This window comes from Myotis brandtii, unplaced genomic scaffold (assembly GCF_000412655.1).
Source record: "Myotis brandtii unplaced genomic scaffold, ASM41265v1 scaffold187, whole genome shotgun sequence".
NCBI classification, from domain to species: Eukaryota; Metazoa; Chordata; class Mammalia; order Chiroptera; family Vespertilionidae; genus Myotis; species Myotis brandtii.
This window is the reverse complement of record NW_005356944.1, coordinates 2,161,529-2,178,907: the sequence shown is the minus strand read 5'-3', so window position 1 is coordinate 2,178,907 and position 17,379 is coordinate 2,161,529. Positions and strand designations below refer to the sequence as shown.

The following is a 17,379-nucleotide window of genomic DNA, read 5'->3' as shown; positions in this document are numbered from 1 at the left end:
TTGCATGTGGCCCGCGGGCCGTAGTTTGAGGACCCCTGTGCTAACATATAAATACCCTAGCCTAGTTTGACTCATCTTCTCACCTCTTATATGGTGACTTGTAATGAACAAAAGTTATTTCTGATGGAGTTAAAGAGATCAATCTTTTCCTTGATGGCTTGTGCTTCTCATGTTTGGCGAAATTCTCCTTCATCCTGAGGTCAGTTTAAAACTTTGTCTTTCACATTTAAACCTTTAATCTCTCCGAGACTGGTTGTGTGTATGGTATCAGGAAGAAATCCAATTCATCTCAATAAGGACAGCCTGTTGCCTCAGCACCACTTTCTGAACGGTCCCTCCCTTCCCCAGTCAACTGCAAGGCTACGTCTGCCATATGCCAAACAGTCGAGGCCTGGTTCTTGGTTCTGTTCCACTGGTCAGCGTGTCTATTGTTGCCCCAGGGCAACACTGAACCCAATAATCTTAGAATAAATTTTGATATCTGGGAGCAAGTCTCCCAGCCCGTTCTGCTTCAGCAGTGCCTCGGCTCTTATTCATAGTCCTCTGTGCTTCCACCGAACCAGTTCTATCAGCCCTAACCACTTTGGCTCAGTGGATAGAGCATCAGCCTGCAGACTGAAGGGTCCGGGTTCGATTCCAGTCAAGGACACGTACCTCGGTTGCAGGCTCGATCCCCTGTCTTGACCAGGTGCCTGCGGGAGGCAACCAATTAATGTGTCTCTATCACATCAATGTTTCTCTCTCTCTCTGTTTCTCCCACTCTCTTCCATTCTCTCTAGAAGTCAATGGAAAAATATCCTCAGGTGAGGATTGATAAATAAATAAACAAATGTTACAATCAGCTTGTCAAGTTCCATGAAAAATCCTCTTGGGACTTTATTCACCCTTGCTGAACTCTCTTTCAAGTTCCATGAAAAATCCTCTTGGGACTTTATTCACTCTTGCTGAACTCATTAATTTCAACAACTCGTCTGTAGAGCCTTTTGGCTTGCCTATGAAGCCAGTCCTATCATCTGCAAAACGGGAAATCGGGCGGAGAAGTAGGGTGAGTCCGGAGGGGCTTCCGAGGCAAGAGGCCCCCGCTTACCTGGAGTCTCCGTAGGAACCGCTCCAGGGCGGGCTTGCCCACTGACCGGATCTTGCTGCGGTCAAGGCGGACCCGGGCATCCGGCCGCCCGTCGGAGCCCGTGGTGGGAGTGATGGTAACGAGTCCCTCGCCGGCCTCCAGCAGGACCCTCAGGATCACAAACCGGGCCTGCATGTGGGCCTGCAGGGGCCAGGGAGAAAGGAGTCATTTGTAGCCCTGAGGTAAGCTATAGTAAGTGTTCGATCCAAGACCTGATATATAGTTCTTGCTCATTGTCAATTATCCTTACTGTATTGCCAGGGAGAAAGGAGTCATTTGTAGCCCTGAGGTAAGATACAGTAAGTGTTCGATCCAAGACCTGATTTTTGTTCTTGCTCATTGTCAATTATCCTTACTGTACCCTCTTCTTTCCTGCCTATTATTCCTCTTCCCTCAGATGCCCCCTCCCTCCTTTGCTCATAAGGGAGGGCAGGCTGCCCTGGGGGACACGGAGGCCATTTCCAGGCAGGACCTGCGCACCCCCGGCCACCAGCATGGCCTCTGCTGCTCCAAACTCTGCCCTCGTGAGAGCAGTAGCCTCACCACTCGGACCCCAAGCACTTTCTCCTCCACAATCTTGTTTGCATTCAACAGAGGGACAGAGAGGGCATCCTTATTCCCAATTTACAGATGACAAAACAGAGGCCCAGAGAGGTCACGTGACTTGCTCAGGGTCGCACAGCTGCTAAGGGAGAGCCAGGACTCACTCAGACCCACATTTCCCGACTCTAAAATGTGTGTTCTTTCGATGATATAATATTGCCTCCTGAAAGCATACTTATTTTGACTTTTTAAAACATTCTACTGCTTAGCCTATTTCCAAAGGACATCTCGTACCCGAGCAGTCAGGCCTGATGGCTCTGGAGGCAGATGCTTGGATTTGAACCCTGGCTCTGCTACTCACCAGCAAGTTACTTAACCTCTTTGGGCCTCGGTTTCCTCATCTCTAAAATGACAGTAATAATAGTACCTACCTCCCGGGGTTGGTACTGGGGACAAATGAGTTAATTCATGTAAAGTGCTTAGAACTGGGCCTGGCACAGAGTAAGTCCTAAGCTAGTCATCTATTAGGAGTCGCAGTAAAGTCATCTCACTTGATTCCCTCCAAGGTGGGCAGGGAGCTCATTACTCCCATTTCACAAGACACTGACGTGACCTGTCCCCAGACGCAGTGGAGTCTGAGATTAAACCCAGTTCACGTGCCTCGTAGACTGTCCATCCCTGTACCCAGAATCCTGATCCTGGCCCCCATCTCGGGTCCCCCCCACTCCTGAGGGCCCCCAGGGCCCCACCTGTCTCCAGTTGGAGGCCTCAGGGGTGTAGAACTCCAGAGCCAGCAGCCCAGCCCGGACCATGTTGAGCCAGTTCACGTAGATCACATCTTCCGCATCGGCCCCCTCGAAGCCAAAGATCCTGGGGACAGGAGAGGGCGGTGGCAGGGGGGTCGGAGGCTGCCTGGGCCCTGCCCTCCCTGCGGGCCCCCCTCCGCCCAAAGAGGAGGCAGCCCCCACGCCTGCTGCTCGTACTCCAGCACTTGGGGGTGGAGGCAGAGGTAGAGGCCCACGCTCTCTGCCCGGCACTCTTCGTAGCTGGAGGCGATGGTGCTGAACTTGCTGTCCCAGGTCTCCCCACTCCGGTACCAGCTCTGAATCTGGGAGGGGAGACCCAGAAAGCCGGTTTAAGGATGGCTGCCACCCCACCTGTGCCCACCCTCCCAGCACCCTGGGGCTCCGCCGAGGCCACCCTCACCTGCTCCCCTGTCTCTGGGTTGATCACTGTCTTCTGGTCGAAGTTGAACGCTCCTTTCTCATCCTGCAAGAGAAGGGTCATTGATGGGGCGGGGCGGAGGAAAAGGTGCCCATGCCCAGGTCTGGGTCCTCAGGCCTGGGCTCCAAGAGCCTGATAAGTGGCCCAGAAAAACGACTGGGGAGCCGTGAGCGGACAGCAGGAGCAGCAGGTCCATCGACACATCGCTGCCTCCAAACCTGGGTCCTGTGTACCCGCTGCCCCCTCAGAGCCCCGGGGAGGTGGGAGAACCAGGGCCACTGCCCCAAGGCAGGGAGAGGATGTGAAGGCCCCGTCATGTGAAGACCTGAACGCAGTTCTCCAGGCCCCAGCAGAGATGTCCCGGTGGGTGGGCCAGAGAGCCCGCGGCTCCTCCCTCCGGCTCCCCGCCGGCTCCCCGGGCTGGCAGAGCCCAGCACCTGTGCTTCTACCTCGAACAAGCATCACCCTCACCGTCCTGTCCATGTGCTAAGCATCTTTCATGCATCATCCCTTCAATCCTCACAACCACCCTCCGAAGAAGGTTCTATTATTACCCCACTTCACAGAGGAGGAAACAGGCTCAGAAACTAAGATCCCCGAAACAGCATCAGAGCACACAACCCCTGGGCACACTGTCTCCTAATATTGTGTTCTTATTACGAACACATTGCTAAGGGCCTCTGTGTGCCAGGAAAGCCCAGGGCTTTGCTGTCATTCCTCCCAACAGCCCACATAGGGGGGCTCAGGAATCCCATTTTACAGACATGTCAACTGAGGCTCAGCGAGGGGAACGGACCTGTCCGCATTTGTCCCTACTTCCCTGTGACTTCAAAGCCCAGACAAGGCCTGACACCAGACTGCTACTCTCACCAGCTGCTCTTTGAATCCTCCTGACTTCCAGGCCCAGATCCCAAGACCCAGCTCTGGTTCTATCTTCCCCATTCAGTGGGCAGTCCCACCCACAGGGAGCAAGCCCAACCTAGAGCCCACACTCTCGGATGCTCTCACCCATCCCCTCCAGCTCTCTCATCTCTGCAGCTCTGTGCTGGGCATCTCTCGGCTTGCGAGGAAGCCTCTGTCTTTTGTACATTCCCTGAGCGGGTGTCCCGGGGGCTGCAGCCACGCTGAGCAGCTGGCAGGAAGGGGCTGCTCTGGGGAGAAGCGGCTCCCTACAGTACCTGAAGGGTACAAGCTCTAGGAACTGCACTACAGCGCTAGAGCCTCAGGACCAGAGCATCAGGGACTGTCCCCTGCCAGCCTCTTTGTCCCCAGGGTGGCCGGAGTCCCTCCCTCAGGGCCGGCTTCCTTGGCAGGAGCCCAGCAATTCCTCCTGTGGGGGAGATTCTGTGGTGGGGGGACCTCAGCTGGACTGTCCTGTGGGTCCTCTTCAATCCTTGGAGCTTCTGGGACATCTTGGGGGAGGGTGAGATAGGGACTTCACCACTTAAGGGGTCATATTCGCCACCTGCCCCAAAGCCCCTGAAGGCAAATACTGGAGCAGCTTCACCCCTGAGGCCTGATCAGGGGCAGGGGAGCTGTATGCCTGTGCCGGGGCCCACCGGCCAGGTCCTTACCTGCACGAAGAGCTTGCCGCTTCCGTGGCCCAACAGCTCGTGCAGACCCACCTGCACATCAAAGGAGGGCCCCTTCCAGCGGATGTACAGGTCCTGCCGAGACAATCAGAGGCCCACACTGTCCACGGCCCACCACGGCCATACAGCCTGCCACGCCGAGGGCCCAGCATGATACACGTTCGGTAAAGGCCTACGACACCTCAGGCTCCGCAATGGACACCGTAGGCCCATCTCATCCTGCAACAGCCCAGGAGGAAGGGACTGCTTCCCCTTCTTGACAGGTAAGGACACAGGCTCTGAAGTCACAGGTCACACGGCTGAGAAGCGGTGCCCATTCCCAGACCCTGCACCAGGCTGGCTGCTTCCCGGGCCCTGCCTCTCGGCTGCCAGTGCCCACCTTGTCTTCCTCCTCCAAGAAGGTGAGCTTCTCCCGCTGCGTGGCGTAGGCCACGGCCAGCACATTCCCCAGTGACACATTCTTAAAGCCTTCTGTCTGCCGCAGGTCGTCATCTGGAGAGGGCAGGAGGGAACCGGAGAGAAGGGGCAAAGGTTAAGGGCCACAGACAAGGAATCTAGACAAGGACAACAGGCTGGGACGGCGAACTGAGGAGGGCAATGGTGGCCAGGCGAGTGTGGAGGAGGGGGAGACTCTAAATGGAGGCTCCTGGGGGCTTGGGGGAGCTCACAGTTGGGGATGTTGATGCCGGCAGGAATGCCGGAGCCAGCGAAGGTGAGGACGTCCAGGGAGGTGAAGTCTGGGGTGAGGAACTTGTCCTTCTCGAAGGCTGGGGGCCAGGGCAGCTCCTTCAGCAGCTGCTCCGCACTCGCCACCAGCCGCTCAAACTTGGCACTCATGGCCTTATTCACCATGGCCACGAAACCTGCGGGGGAGAGGGGGCTGCGGGTTGGCAGGGCTTGGGAGGGGTCCTCACCCCCCTCAACCCCTCTACCCGTGGTCTTCAGCATGGAGTGCACGTCTGCTGCACGCAAGAACCCTGTGCTGGCCACTGGGGAGAGCAGTGACCCTGCCTGCTCACTGCTTGGGGTGGCTGGAACTGGGGAGAAGCGCTTCGCTGGGTAACAACTGAAAAGAATCTTAAAGGAGTTTGTGGGAGTACATAGCGGGAGGGGGAGAGAGATCGGGTTCCCAGTGGAAGGGACTTCAGGAGCGAAAAAAAAGGTGCTCTTCTGGGAAGCTGTGCACGGTCCTGCATGGCGAGAGCAGCTGGAAATGTGCAATTTTGTAAATGCTGCTTTGAGTCAGGAACTCGAACTGCATCCTATCTAACAAGATCAGTCCAGCCATTCTGCTCAGCAGCCTCACGCACCAACTGAACTGTGGTGACCTCTGGAGGGAGTGACAGAGGCGAAGGCAGTAAAGGAGAGATTTCACATTCTGTCCTACAGACTTCCGGATTGTTCTAATTATTTGCAACAAGCATGGATTTTTAAGTCACACACACACACACACACACACACACACACACACACACATATGTGTTTAAACATGTATAGCCCTATAGAAAAGTCAAAGACAAAAAGTATATTCCAAATTTTAACCTTGGGGTGGGTGCAATCAGTTTTTTTCTGTAGTTTCAAAATTGTTGGCCATGAACATGGACTACCTTTCTAATAACCACAATGAGTTACATAAAAAATGGGGGCGGCCTCTGAGCTGGAGGCTGCCGAGGAGGCCCTGGGGTTTCAGCCCTCAGAGCAGGCCTGGTGGATCAGGACCCGGGCAGGAAAGCTGTGGCTGTGCACACCTGTGTCCCCCTCCGGCCCCCGGCCTGCCTGATCCCGCACGCCTTGTCCTGGGCCTGGATCTATGGGCTCAGATCAAGCCCCCTGTCGGCTGCTGGGGCTTTCCTCTCTCCTCCCAAGTTAATCTCTCTGGCTTTTTGGCAGTTGGATGCTCCAGACTCTACGTCCAGGAGCTCGGCAGAAACAAGTCTAAAACCTCAGGCGGGTCCCGTGGAGCGTGTGGGCACGGGGCCGAGGCAGCCTGCCACCTGCCCTGGGAGAGCAGCAGCCGAGTCAGGTTCTCAGTTATGCTCCCAACCACCCAGCACTTTTATGTGCCTGGCATTGTGCTGAGCATGTCTCTCCCTTCCCCCGACACCCAGAGGGAGTGACTGATGCTCGGAGGTGGGGTTAATTGAGTAGCAAAGCCAGGCTTGGAACAGACAGAGCCTGTGCCCAGATCAGACACCAGAGGCAGCACCCAAGTGGCTCAGAGCCAAGGCACCTGGGTTCGGCCACCCACCCACCTACCGTGCTCCAGTTCCCACATCTGTAAAGTGAGGGTGGAAATCCTCATAGGATAATGGTGTCTAAATGAGCTAATATAGGTAAGTGCCCTGTACAGGGTACATCATCACGGCTGGCACTTGTCAGTGTTATTATTACTGCCAAGGGGAAGGGGGAGACGCCTCAGAGGACACAGAGAAAGGGCTTCCAGTCTGACCTCCCGCCTCCTAGAAGTTACCTTCGAACTCTCCACGGGAACCAAAGGGGTCTCGGTAGCTCTCGATGAACCCGATGTAACTGGGGGGAGAGAAGGGCAGAGATGGAGGAGGGGTGGGCAGGAGGGCGGGGCGGGTGAAGGCCGGGCCCCTCACCTCTCCACGATGGGGCCTTTGTCCTGGATCCAGAAGCGGGAGCCCCTCTTGTGGGCTTCGATGGAGCCCTGGGTGAAGCTCTCTATGTACTGAGCCAGCATCTGCTCCTGGTGGCTGTTGGCTGCATACGTCTGGGGGTGAGAAGAGGTTGATCAGCCTCAGGCCACCCCACCCCCACCCCCCTTAGCTGCCCAGAAGGGTCTGGAGCCCGCACACGTCGACCCCCGCCAGGCCTACCTTGGCTTTCTCCAGGTGCTCCACCACCTTGTGCAGGATGGGCGCGTAGTCCCCCCGGGTCACCTGGAAACGGCTCCCCCGGAATTCGTGGCTCTTCAACTTGGAAGTCATTTCGGAGTCTAGAGCAGGCTCTGAGGGGAAAGGGGGATCGCTCAGGGAAAAGGCGAGTGTAGGACGCCCAGCAGGCTTCTTACTGTGACACACTTATTCTAAGCTTTTCCATGGCTGCCCATTGCCTACAGAAATTAGTATAAACTTTCATCTTCAAAAATAGACATATTATGGCCCAAGCCAGTTGGGCTCAGTGGCTAGAAATGGCTGCCCATTGCCTACAGAAATTAGTATAAACTTGCATCTTCAAAAATAGACATATTATGGTCCAAGCCAGTTGGGAGTGGCTAGAAGAACATCGGCTTGTGGACTGAAGGGTCCCAGGTTCGATTCCAGTCAAGGGCATGTACCTTGGTTGCAGGCTCCTCCCTGGTCAGGGCTAGTGCAGGAGGCAACCAATCAATGTGTTTCTCTTACATCGATATTTCTCTCTGTCTTTCCCTCTCTCTTCCACTCTCTCTAAAAAATCAACGGAAAAATATCCTCGGGTGAGGATTAAAAAATATATACAGACATATTATATAACATGAAATATTCTAAGAGCTTTACATGTGGCTTCTCATTTAAGCCTCACAGCCATTCTGGGGGGAAAGGGAAATTATTATCTCCATTTTATAGATGTGGAAACTATGGCACCATAGTTTAAAAGTGTGGCTTTGGTATCAGGCTGCCTGAGTGTATCAGTTATCTGTTGCTGTGTAACAAACATCCCCTGGAAACAGACCCCAATTTTCCTTTGAAAACCCCCCACCACTACCACCTCCAGTTCAGGTGGGAGGAGCTGACCTCATTGCCTAGCTCCAAGATAGGCTTGGCACCCAGATCTACCCACTCAGGGACCTGGCCCTTGACTACAGGAATTGGTTCACAGATAAATATGGGACCCAAAATAGAGAAATTAGTGTCACTCCCTGCAGGAAACCATTTATTGTCTTCACTAGCTGAGTATAGACAGAGACCCCCAAAAGCTAGTAACCTTTGAAGTCCTAGCGTAGGTCAGGGCTGTGCACCACCCAGTTAATTTAGACACCACCCAGTTAATCTAGATAATGGTAGCTAAAGCATCATCCCCACCTTAGTTCACTGAATTCCTTAGATACTTGTGTAGATCCTTGTTGATTATTGTTGGTCAGATATCCTGCCTATTCCTGGAAATTGTCTACTGATGAGCTAATGCGTGTGTCATTGAAACCTCCTTACCCAAGGGCTACTCCAAGCTCAATAAAAGATTGGAGCGGCCTGAGCATCGGTGGAAGTCCTTCCGGGCTTGCCCACCTGGTCCCCCAATATTTCAAAATTATCTCGTGTCATTTTTCTCTCATTTGTGTGCGGCCCCTCTTTCAGATACCGAACCCTACTCCACGCGGGACGTGGAGGGAGTCTTACTCGACAACTCCCAGATTCTTATGAAGAAATTTCTGAGAGAAAAGGACCCTCCTTCTGCTGAAATGACCAGACTGGTGGCTAGCAGTGATAGGGAAGGGGCACGTAATAAAAATAGAGTCAGTTGTTTAATAGAACAGTTGTTTAATATCTACTCACTGTAAAGCAGATTTTTTATTATTATTTTTTTTTACAGACCCGGGAACCTGGAGGATGTGTCGCAAGAGGAAGAACAGGCCCTGGAGACAGGACCTGTCTGGAGGAAGACAGCGTTCCGGGCCTGACCTTTGCAAGGACGATGAAAGGCAGACCCTGGACACTCACTAACTTCAGATTTTGTCCCCCACCCACTAACCCGACATAAGAGCTTGTCTGAAATGAAACGTCCGCGCGGTCTTTCCAGGGTGTTGCACCTGCCGCTCTCTCAGGCTGCCGGCTGTCTGATTAATAAAACGCACCATAAAGATTCATCCTCGTCTCTACTTATATGACTCTGGTAGCAGCGGGCAGCTCGGACCCTTTCGTGTCCAGTATCAGCAGGACCTATGAGAGCAGCCAGCTGAGGATGAACTCAAAGAGCCCAGCCGACTAGCTGGTTTGGCTCAGTGGATAGAGCATCGGTCTGTGGACTGAAGGGTCCCGGGTTTGATTCTGGTCAAGGGCACATGCTGGGTTGCAGGCTCGATCCCCAGTAGGGGGTGTGCAAGAGGCAGCCTATCAATGATTCTCATTGATGTTTCTACCTCCCTCTCCCTTCCTTTCTAAAATCAATAAATATATATATATATTTTTAAAAAGAGCCCAGCCAAGAGATGGAGAGAGAAATTTTCTGAGATCACTGTCTGAGCAGCTGGAGCCAGCTGTGCCCGAAGCCTTCCTACTCTGGGCTTCTTAATTACCCCCCCGTCTGTAAAGTCCCCTTTTGGTTTAGACAAATTTGAAGGATTTCCTCACTTGTAACCAAAGAGTCCTGAATAACAAAGTAGAGGCGGCCTTGGGCTTTATCCTGAGGGTACTTTGAGAGATATTTGGAAGCACAGTTTAGTGTGTTCACCATCCCCATGTACAGAATACAGAAAGGAGCTCACCTGTGCCAAGCACCGAAGCCAGGCGCACCTCGTAGCAGGGCTTCCCGTCCTGGTCAACCGCCTTGAAGAGCCGTGTGTTGTAGGCACTGAGGTTCTGGAAAAGACCAGCGCAGGGGTATGAGGGAGAGTAAGTCCAGAGAGGGCCGCGGGGGAGGGGGAGGGAAAGCCAGTCACACCAAGGACAGAAGATATGGAGTCAAAGGCCGGGGCTCCGGGGGACCTGCCCGAGCTGGCTGGGAGGGGAGAGCGGGGAAACGCTCCTGCTCTGCTCAGTACCCTGAGCACGAACTTTTACGAAGCGCTGACTCAACTGTGCCAAGCACCGCCTGACAGCTAACCCAGGGCTACGCAAGGCAGGGCCCACTTCACAGGCAAAGAAACGGGGCACATAGCTGCTGAGCCGGGAGGTGAACCCCGCATGGGACTCCCCAGCAGCTCTGATGTTCTGCCTCGACCTGTCTGGAGGCTGTCATAGGGCCCTTCAGCCTGGGGTGGGGGCATCACGGACCCAAGCCGAGACCCAGGAGTAAGTGCCAGTGGCGAGGGGGCCCTCATCAAACCACTACCCCAAGTTCCCCAAACCTGTGAGTCCAGAAAGTCTTGGGCCAGTTTGGCATCTTCCATGGTACAATCCCCAGAGAAATAGGTGGTGATGCCCTGTGGGGGAGGGGGCAGATGGAAAGAAGTTGCGGAGGTTGGGGACTGCAGGGGCAGCTGGTGAACCTCTTCCCAGCGCCCCCTCTCTAGCCCCAGGCCTCCCACATCTCCTCAGCAGCCTCCACCCTGTCCCCTCCATCTCTTTCCAGGGGAAAAAGCTGTAAATCAAACAACAGAGGAAACAGGCCCATCTCCAGCGACCCGCAGCTCTGCTCCAGCCTCTCACAGGCCGGCCCAACTCCACGGCTTGCCATGTGCTCACCCCATGCAGCGCCCAAGAGACGGGAAGCCTGAACCCCCTCCTTTCCTTCCCTCCGCCTCGATCTCCAGCCCTCAGCTCTTCTCTCCTTCCCTCCTTCTGCACACAGCACCCCAGGGTGCCAGAAAGCATGCTACCCGAGCTGCTTTTCATTTTACAGCTGGCAAAACTGAGGCCTGAGGGGGGGGGGAGCAGCTTTGCCTCATGAGCGCAAGGCAGAGGCCACGGCCTCTCTCTCCGCACCACACCAGCTGGCCTCAAGGGAAGCCCCCCACTCCCGTGTGGTGGGGAGTCTTACCTCCTTCCCCAGCCCCAGGTGTCGAAGCCTCGGCTCCAGAGAGAACATGAGCTCCCCGCAGGTCTGCCAGAGGCCCCTGACTTCTCCTGGGTGCTGCTGAGCGGCCTTACTCCCCAGGATCACGCGTTCCAGCTTCTCCTGCCGGGGAAGGAGTCCATTGGCCTGGCCACACTGCCCAGACCTGCCCTGGAGCCTCCACATCGCCCCAAGCTCTCATCCCACAACGTAAGACCTCCGGCGACCGATGGGCCAGCAGCACTGGCAATGCCCGAGAAACGTCGAGCCTTGGGCCCTACCCGAGACTTCTCTACCAGAAGCTGCATTTCTACAAGATCGCCAGGCAGTCCGTGTGCACGGGAGGGGCAGGGAGCCCTGGTGCAACGGCTGCCTCGGCCCCAGGTGGGCCCGAGCCCCAGTCCCAGGGAGGGACTCCCCGTGCCAGCAGGCTTCGTTTTTGCAAGCACCTAAGAGTTTGCAGAGCACTTCCACATCCTCCCCTCGCCCACCCCCTGGGTCAGCACGGCCAGGAGGAGGCTGCAGCACCCAGCGAGGCTGGGTGGCTGACCCGAGGTCATGCAGATGGCAGTGACAGGGTGGATGCTCCGCTCAGGGCCCCGAACCCACCCCACTGGCCCCGAAATCCCGACCTTCCCCAGCCCCCACCTCAGCTCACCTTGGGCAGGTTGGGCACAAACTTGGTGTCGCCAAAGGACTTGTAGTTGCCCATGTTGGAGTAGACCCCCGCGGCATAGACCAGGAACGCCTGGGGGGAGGTGGGGATCAGACACCTGGAGGCACAGCCTCCCCACCCGGGGAAGTTCCCTCCTGAGATGGTAACACCCAGAGGAACCAGTATGGGTGAGGCTGGGAAATCTGGGGGCAGGACCCAGGTCCCGGAAGGCCCCCACCTGGCCCCAACATACCTTCACAGACCAATCTTCACACACCCACTGTCCCTCCAAACTGGTCTCAGCAGCACCCAAACATATCCAGGTGCTCACCCACCTTTGTCCCCACTTCGCCCAGCACCCTCTCAGCCACCTGCGGCCATCCCATATGACCTCAAGGCCCAGTTTAAACACCGCCTCCTTGTGCAGCAAACCTGCTGTCCTCTGCCCCCAACCTGGCCGGCAGCTAGCTGGCACCAGCAGCATCCACTGTTAGGGCTGGAGCGGTATTGTGCAGCAAACCTGCTGTCCTCTGCCCCCAACCTGGCAGCTAGCTGGCACCGGCAGCATCCACTGTTAGGGCTGGAGCGGTACTGGTCATCTACTCTATGGCTTTTGCTGGCCCAAAACAGTCTCCCTTCCTCCGGCCACAAAACCTCACATCTCCCTTCACCCAAAATACATTTACAACTAACCCAAGTCCACTTTCAAATAACACTATACACTTTCCTGGGTGGTAGCAGTACCTTATAATAAAAAAAAAATAATCCTAATTTCCGCCTTCCCGCCCTTGTGTCATTGCTGTCATTTATCTCACTTATACGTAACATACATAAGTTTTATTTACATACAGACAGACACATGTAATTGAATACACTGTTGCCATGATTTTGAACTAATTGCTCTCTCTTAGATCCATGAAGAATCAGAAAAAACAAGCTTTTATTTTACCTTCACTTATTCCTTCTCCAATGCTCTTCCTACATCACCAATGTAGAGATGAGTTTCTGACCTATATCCTTTCCTTCTCTCTAAACAACTTCTTTGAACATTTCCTGCAAAACAGGTCCACTGGCAACACATTTCTCAGTCATTATTGTTTCCGATTTCCTTCTGTTCTCTCCTCCTTCTGATATTCCCATTACATAAATTTATGCCTCTTATAGGTGTCCCACAGTTCTTTCATATTCTGTTCTGACCCCACCCCACCCCTATCTTTTTTCTCTTTGCTTTTCAGTTTTGGAGGTTTCTATTGAGATATCCCCAAACTCAGAGATTCTTTCCTCAGCAGGGTCCCGTCTCCTAATGAACCCCTCAAGGGCATTCTTCTTCTGTTAGTGTTTCTGAGCTTCAGCAGAGTCTGCCCAGGGTTCTTCCTTAGAATTCCCACCTCTGTTTGCATTGCTCATCTTCCTTCCACATGGTCTACTTTATCCATTAGAGCCCTTAACATATTAATCATAGTTTCGTAATCTGAGAAGTCCAACATTCCTGTCATATCTGAGTCCGGTTCTGATGTTTGCTCTGTCTTTTCAACCCATGTTTTTTGCCTTTGGCATGTTTTGTAGATTTATTCTTGATAGCCAGACATGAGGCACTAGCTAAAAGGAGCTGCTTGCTGTAAAGAGGGCTTCAGGAATGTGGTGGTAGGTTTGGGGGCAGGGAAAGCATTCTATGGTCCCACAATCAGGTCTCAGTCTTTTACTTTTTTTAAAATTTACTTTAAAGGTCTGACTTGTTTTTCTGTTTTGCTTTTTTAAAAATATTTTTACTGATTTCAGAGAGGAAGAGAGAGGGAGAAATAGAAACATCAATGATGAGAGAGAATCATTGATCGGCCGCCTCCTGCATGCACCCTACTGGGGATGGAGCCTGCAGCCTAGGCATGTGCCCTGACCCGGAATCCAGCAGTGACTTTCTGGTTCATAGGCTGACGCCACAGGGCCAGGCAGGTCTGTCTTTCAGTGAGCCTTTGCCTCTGGACTGAGAACCTCACATGTGCTTCACAGTTCCACGTCCCTGACTCCCTCTTAGGTGGGACGGGATGGCTAGAGTGGGCTGGGGTCGGTTATTTCCTTTCCCCCAGGTCAGTCATGTTCTGACAAAACCCCACCATAAGGCTCTGGCTAAACAGTTTCTCCTGAGGGCATTGTTAAGAACAGAATGTTTAGCACATTTCAAAAATGACTCCTTCTCTCCTCCTCCTGCAGGAACCACGAGGGGCTTTACCTCGGAGATTCATTCTGAGAACTAGGTCAAGATCCTGGAGGTAAAATCTTCAAGAGTGTGGGGATCCCCCTCCCTCCCTCCCCCCCGCTCCATATGACTGGGTCCCTCTGGAGTTTTTAAAGCTCAGAGTTGTCCACACTGAGCAAGTCGCCAATTTCAGCTCAGGTTTTTCTCCCCCAGCACTGGTTCCAGTGGAGGTTTCTGCTCATGAAGTTTTGCTCTGATAAGTTGTAATTCTCTGTCCTGCCTGCCTCTCTCCAATTTGGGGAACAAGAGTTTGCCCTGTGACCTCACTTCACCCAGTGATCTAAGAAGAGTTGCTGACTTTCAGTTTGTCCAGCTTTTTAACTTGTCATTAGGACAGACTGGAGACTTCTAAGCTCTTTACATGCCGGGCCAGAAACTAGAAGTCATGATGTCCTTTTTCAGTTAAGTCAATTTGAGGTGAGTTTCTGCTTCTTACAAAGGAATCCACTGGAAATAGGAGTACTTGAGCAGCGCTTTTCCATTTATAAGCAGTTCCCCAGCTTTTAGCTCTTTTAATGAGTGAATCAAGGCCTAGAGATGGGATGTGATTACACAAAGGTTGAAAAAGATAGAAGAAACCGCCTGGGCCTCAGCTCAGAGATAAGCAATCCAACCCCTTTATTTTACATCTAGAAACACAGGCCACAGCCTCATATATTCTTGGTGAAGCTTTTTTAGAAGATGACTTACCAGCACCGACCAACGGTAACTGTACCGAGTCTTTGCCCCGGCAATTCTACTCCTAGAAATAGATCCTACTCACCCACGTGCACAGATATGCTCACTGTGGTACTGCTTATAGAACTGGGAACAATTAACGTCCAGCAATAAAGAAAAGATCATATTGATTATAGTGTACACTGCTGTGGAATGCTTCGCAGCCAATAAAAAAGAATGAGGTGGCCGAAACCGGTTTGGCTCAGTGGATAGAGAGTTGGCCTGTGGACTGAAAGGTCCCAGGTTCGATTCTGGTCAAGGGCATGTACCTGGGTTGCGGGCACATCCCCAGTAGGAGATGTGCAGAAGGCAGCTGATCGGTGTTTCTCTCTCATCGATGTTTCTAACTCTCTATCTCTCTCCCTTCCTCTCTGTAAATAATCAATAAAATATATTAAAAAAAAAAAAAAAAGAATGAGGTGGATTTATATGTATCCCATGAAAAATTTCCAAGACATGGTGTTCGGTGAAAAAAGCAGGGCTCAGAGGAACACAGAGAAAATGATCTCATTTATGTAAAAGAGAAAATAAGGAACTGAGAGTGGGAGTCTGTGGGAGTCTGTGATCCAGAGGGTTGAAAATGCTGTCCACCCTGCTGTCCTCAGTGGTTAAGAATGCATTCATGTATTATTTGGCCAACCGACCCACAAACAAACACCAGGGACAGGAAGAATATTTTGCCCAGGGACTGGTCCACACACAGACCTGATTCCTACCCTGGCCTCATTCCTCCACCATCTCTGAATCTCCAGCTGTTTTCTTTATTCACAGCCCTGTTACAATCACTGCAGCCAAACTTTATCTTGGAGGCAGGTCACCACAACTCTAAGAGGTATAGACTACCCTTGTGCATATTTTGCAAATGAGAAGACTGAGGCTCCAGTATTTGTAATTTTGGGTCTTAATCCAAAGAGAGAGAAAGACCTTTATCCCCCTCCTTCCTGGTCCCTCACACCCACAGACCATTTATGAAATGTAGGTTGGCCTGAAAGAACTGACCTGGTACTCCTCCTCCGTAAGGCCCTCAGCCAGGGCGTGCTGGCGGAGCTCATCCGGATCCTGGGCACGGAAGAGGCGGCTGAGCAGGGCATAGATGTAGGGGGCCTCCGGGGAGGTCTGCAGCAGCACAGCCAGGCCTCCATACCAGGCGGCGCGTGACAGGTGGTGGGCATAGAGGCGCTCTGTGGGCGACAGCAGGCGGAAGGCCTCGCGGCAGTCCAGGCTAGACACGCCGATGTCATTGGGCAGGATGTACTGGGTGTCCGCCATGGGTCCTGCTGAGAACCATTACCATCATCACAGCCGTCATTTACACCACATCAATTGCACCCCTGGCTCTGCACTCGCATGATTTCATTTAATCCTCCCCAAAGCCCATGAGGAAGGAAATGCCATTGTACCCATTCACCAGATATGCTCACTGACACTCCGAGAAGGTTAGGTGGCTCACCCAGGGAAATTACAAAATACATTGTAATTCCATATTTGGCCTGTGGCCCCTCAACCTTAAATATTGAATCCAACTACCTAGTCTTACAGATGGGGAAACTGAGGTCCAGAGAGGTTAGGAGCTGTGCCCAACAACACAAGGGAAGGGTCAGAAGCAGAGACCTGCATTTCTAGACGCCCAGCCCACATCCTTCTCTGGCTACCCGCTCCTCCTGACCTCCTGGCCTTCAAAATTCTCCTGCAGGTTCTTCAGTTCCACTCACCCCTTGTTCACAAGGACAGAGCCCCAGGCTACCGGCTGGAAGACCCAGTTCCAGTCCTGGCTCAGTCCCAGACTCCTAAAATCAAGTCAACTCTTTCACTTTTCTGGGCCTCGGTCTCCGCCTCTGTACAAGGGGGGGGGGGGGGGGGGGGCAGGAGGTGGTAACAACCCCAACCTCACCAGGTGGGCGTGCAAATTAGATAAGGTCACCGCTGACGGAATGTACCTACAGCAGTTAATGCTTTTCCTTTTCCTTTTCCTCTCTCAGTGCTCGCAGGATCTGTCCCCTGCATCCTGCTGCTCTCTCCCTGTGCTCGGCCGGGGGAGCTACAGAGCCACCCAAGTTCGGCGCTGGAAGAAAACTCACTTTTTACAGATACGGAGGCTGAGGCTTAGCGAGACCAAGTAACTTACGAAGATCTCACTGCCTGTAGGCACCCAGGGGTCTCCCAACCCAGGACATTCTCCACACCGTCCTCCCGCCCTGGCGGGTCAAGTGTCTCTCGCATCCCCTGCCGCCCCGATGCTCCGCCCCCAAAGCACAATCGCCCAGGTTCTGCAAGGGGCGTTAACCCTTTGCTGCCAGGGGCATTCCTCAGCTCGGGGCCTCGATGGCTTTAGAAGGGGTACGGATGGGGGGAGAAAGGGAATGGTCTTGCACCCGGTCCAGATTCGCCCTGTCCCCCGAGGATGACACATTATGACCCCACACCCAGGCGCCGCGCCTCACCTGCTGCCGCGGCTCCGATCGCAAACTCACTTCCTGCTTCCGGCTCCCCCATTCATTGGGGCTCCGCGAACTCCTCCCCCGCCGGCCAATTGTCGGGCCTCGGGACCCAGATGGGCGTCACCTCCAGCCAATAGGAGCGCCGAGGCGTGCTCCGCCGGCCTGCCCGCCGCCCTCTT

General features: G+C 53.6%; 1 protein-coding gene across 10 annotated transcripts in view; it reads right to left on the bottom strand.

Annotated features, from left to right (window-relative positions):
* DPP3 (dipeptidyl-peptidase 3) overlaps nt 1-17,379 on the bottom strand; it is a 28,654-nt gene that overhangs the window by 4,823 nt on the left and 6,452 nt on the right. Inside the window, exons 1-16 of one of the 10 annotated variants that reach the window (XM_005864282.2) lie at nt 17,204-17,374; nt 15,762-16,039; nt 11,795-11,884; nt 11,122-11,259; nt 10,490-10,564; nt 9,908-10,001; nt 7,326-7,456; nt 7,089-7,219; nt 6,956-7,014; nt 5,154-5,348; nt 4,865-4,977; nt 4,468-4,560; nt 2,876-2,938; nt 2,653-2,777; nt 2,419-2,539; nt 1,088-1,267 (exon numbers count right to left, since the gene is read on the bottom strand). In XM_005864282.2, the coding sequence (XP_005864344.1) occupies nt 1,088-1,267; nt 2,419-2,539; nt 2,653-2,777; nt 2,876-2,938; nt 4,468-4,560; nt 4,865-4,977; nt 5,154-5,348; nt 6,956-7,014; nt 7,089-7,219; nt 7,326-7,456; nt 9,908-10,001; nt 10,490-10,564; nt 11,122-11,259; nt 11,795-11,884; nt 15,762-16,039; nt 17,204-17,255 (1,938 nt within the window). In that variant the 5' untranslated portion in view covers nt 17,256-17,374. The other 9 variants (XM_014538073.1, XM_014538079.1, XM_014538078.1 and 6 more) reach the window with 9 other exon arrangements.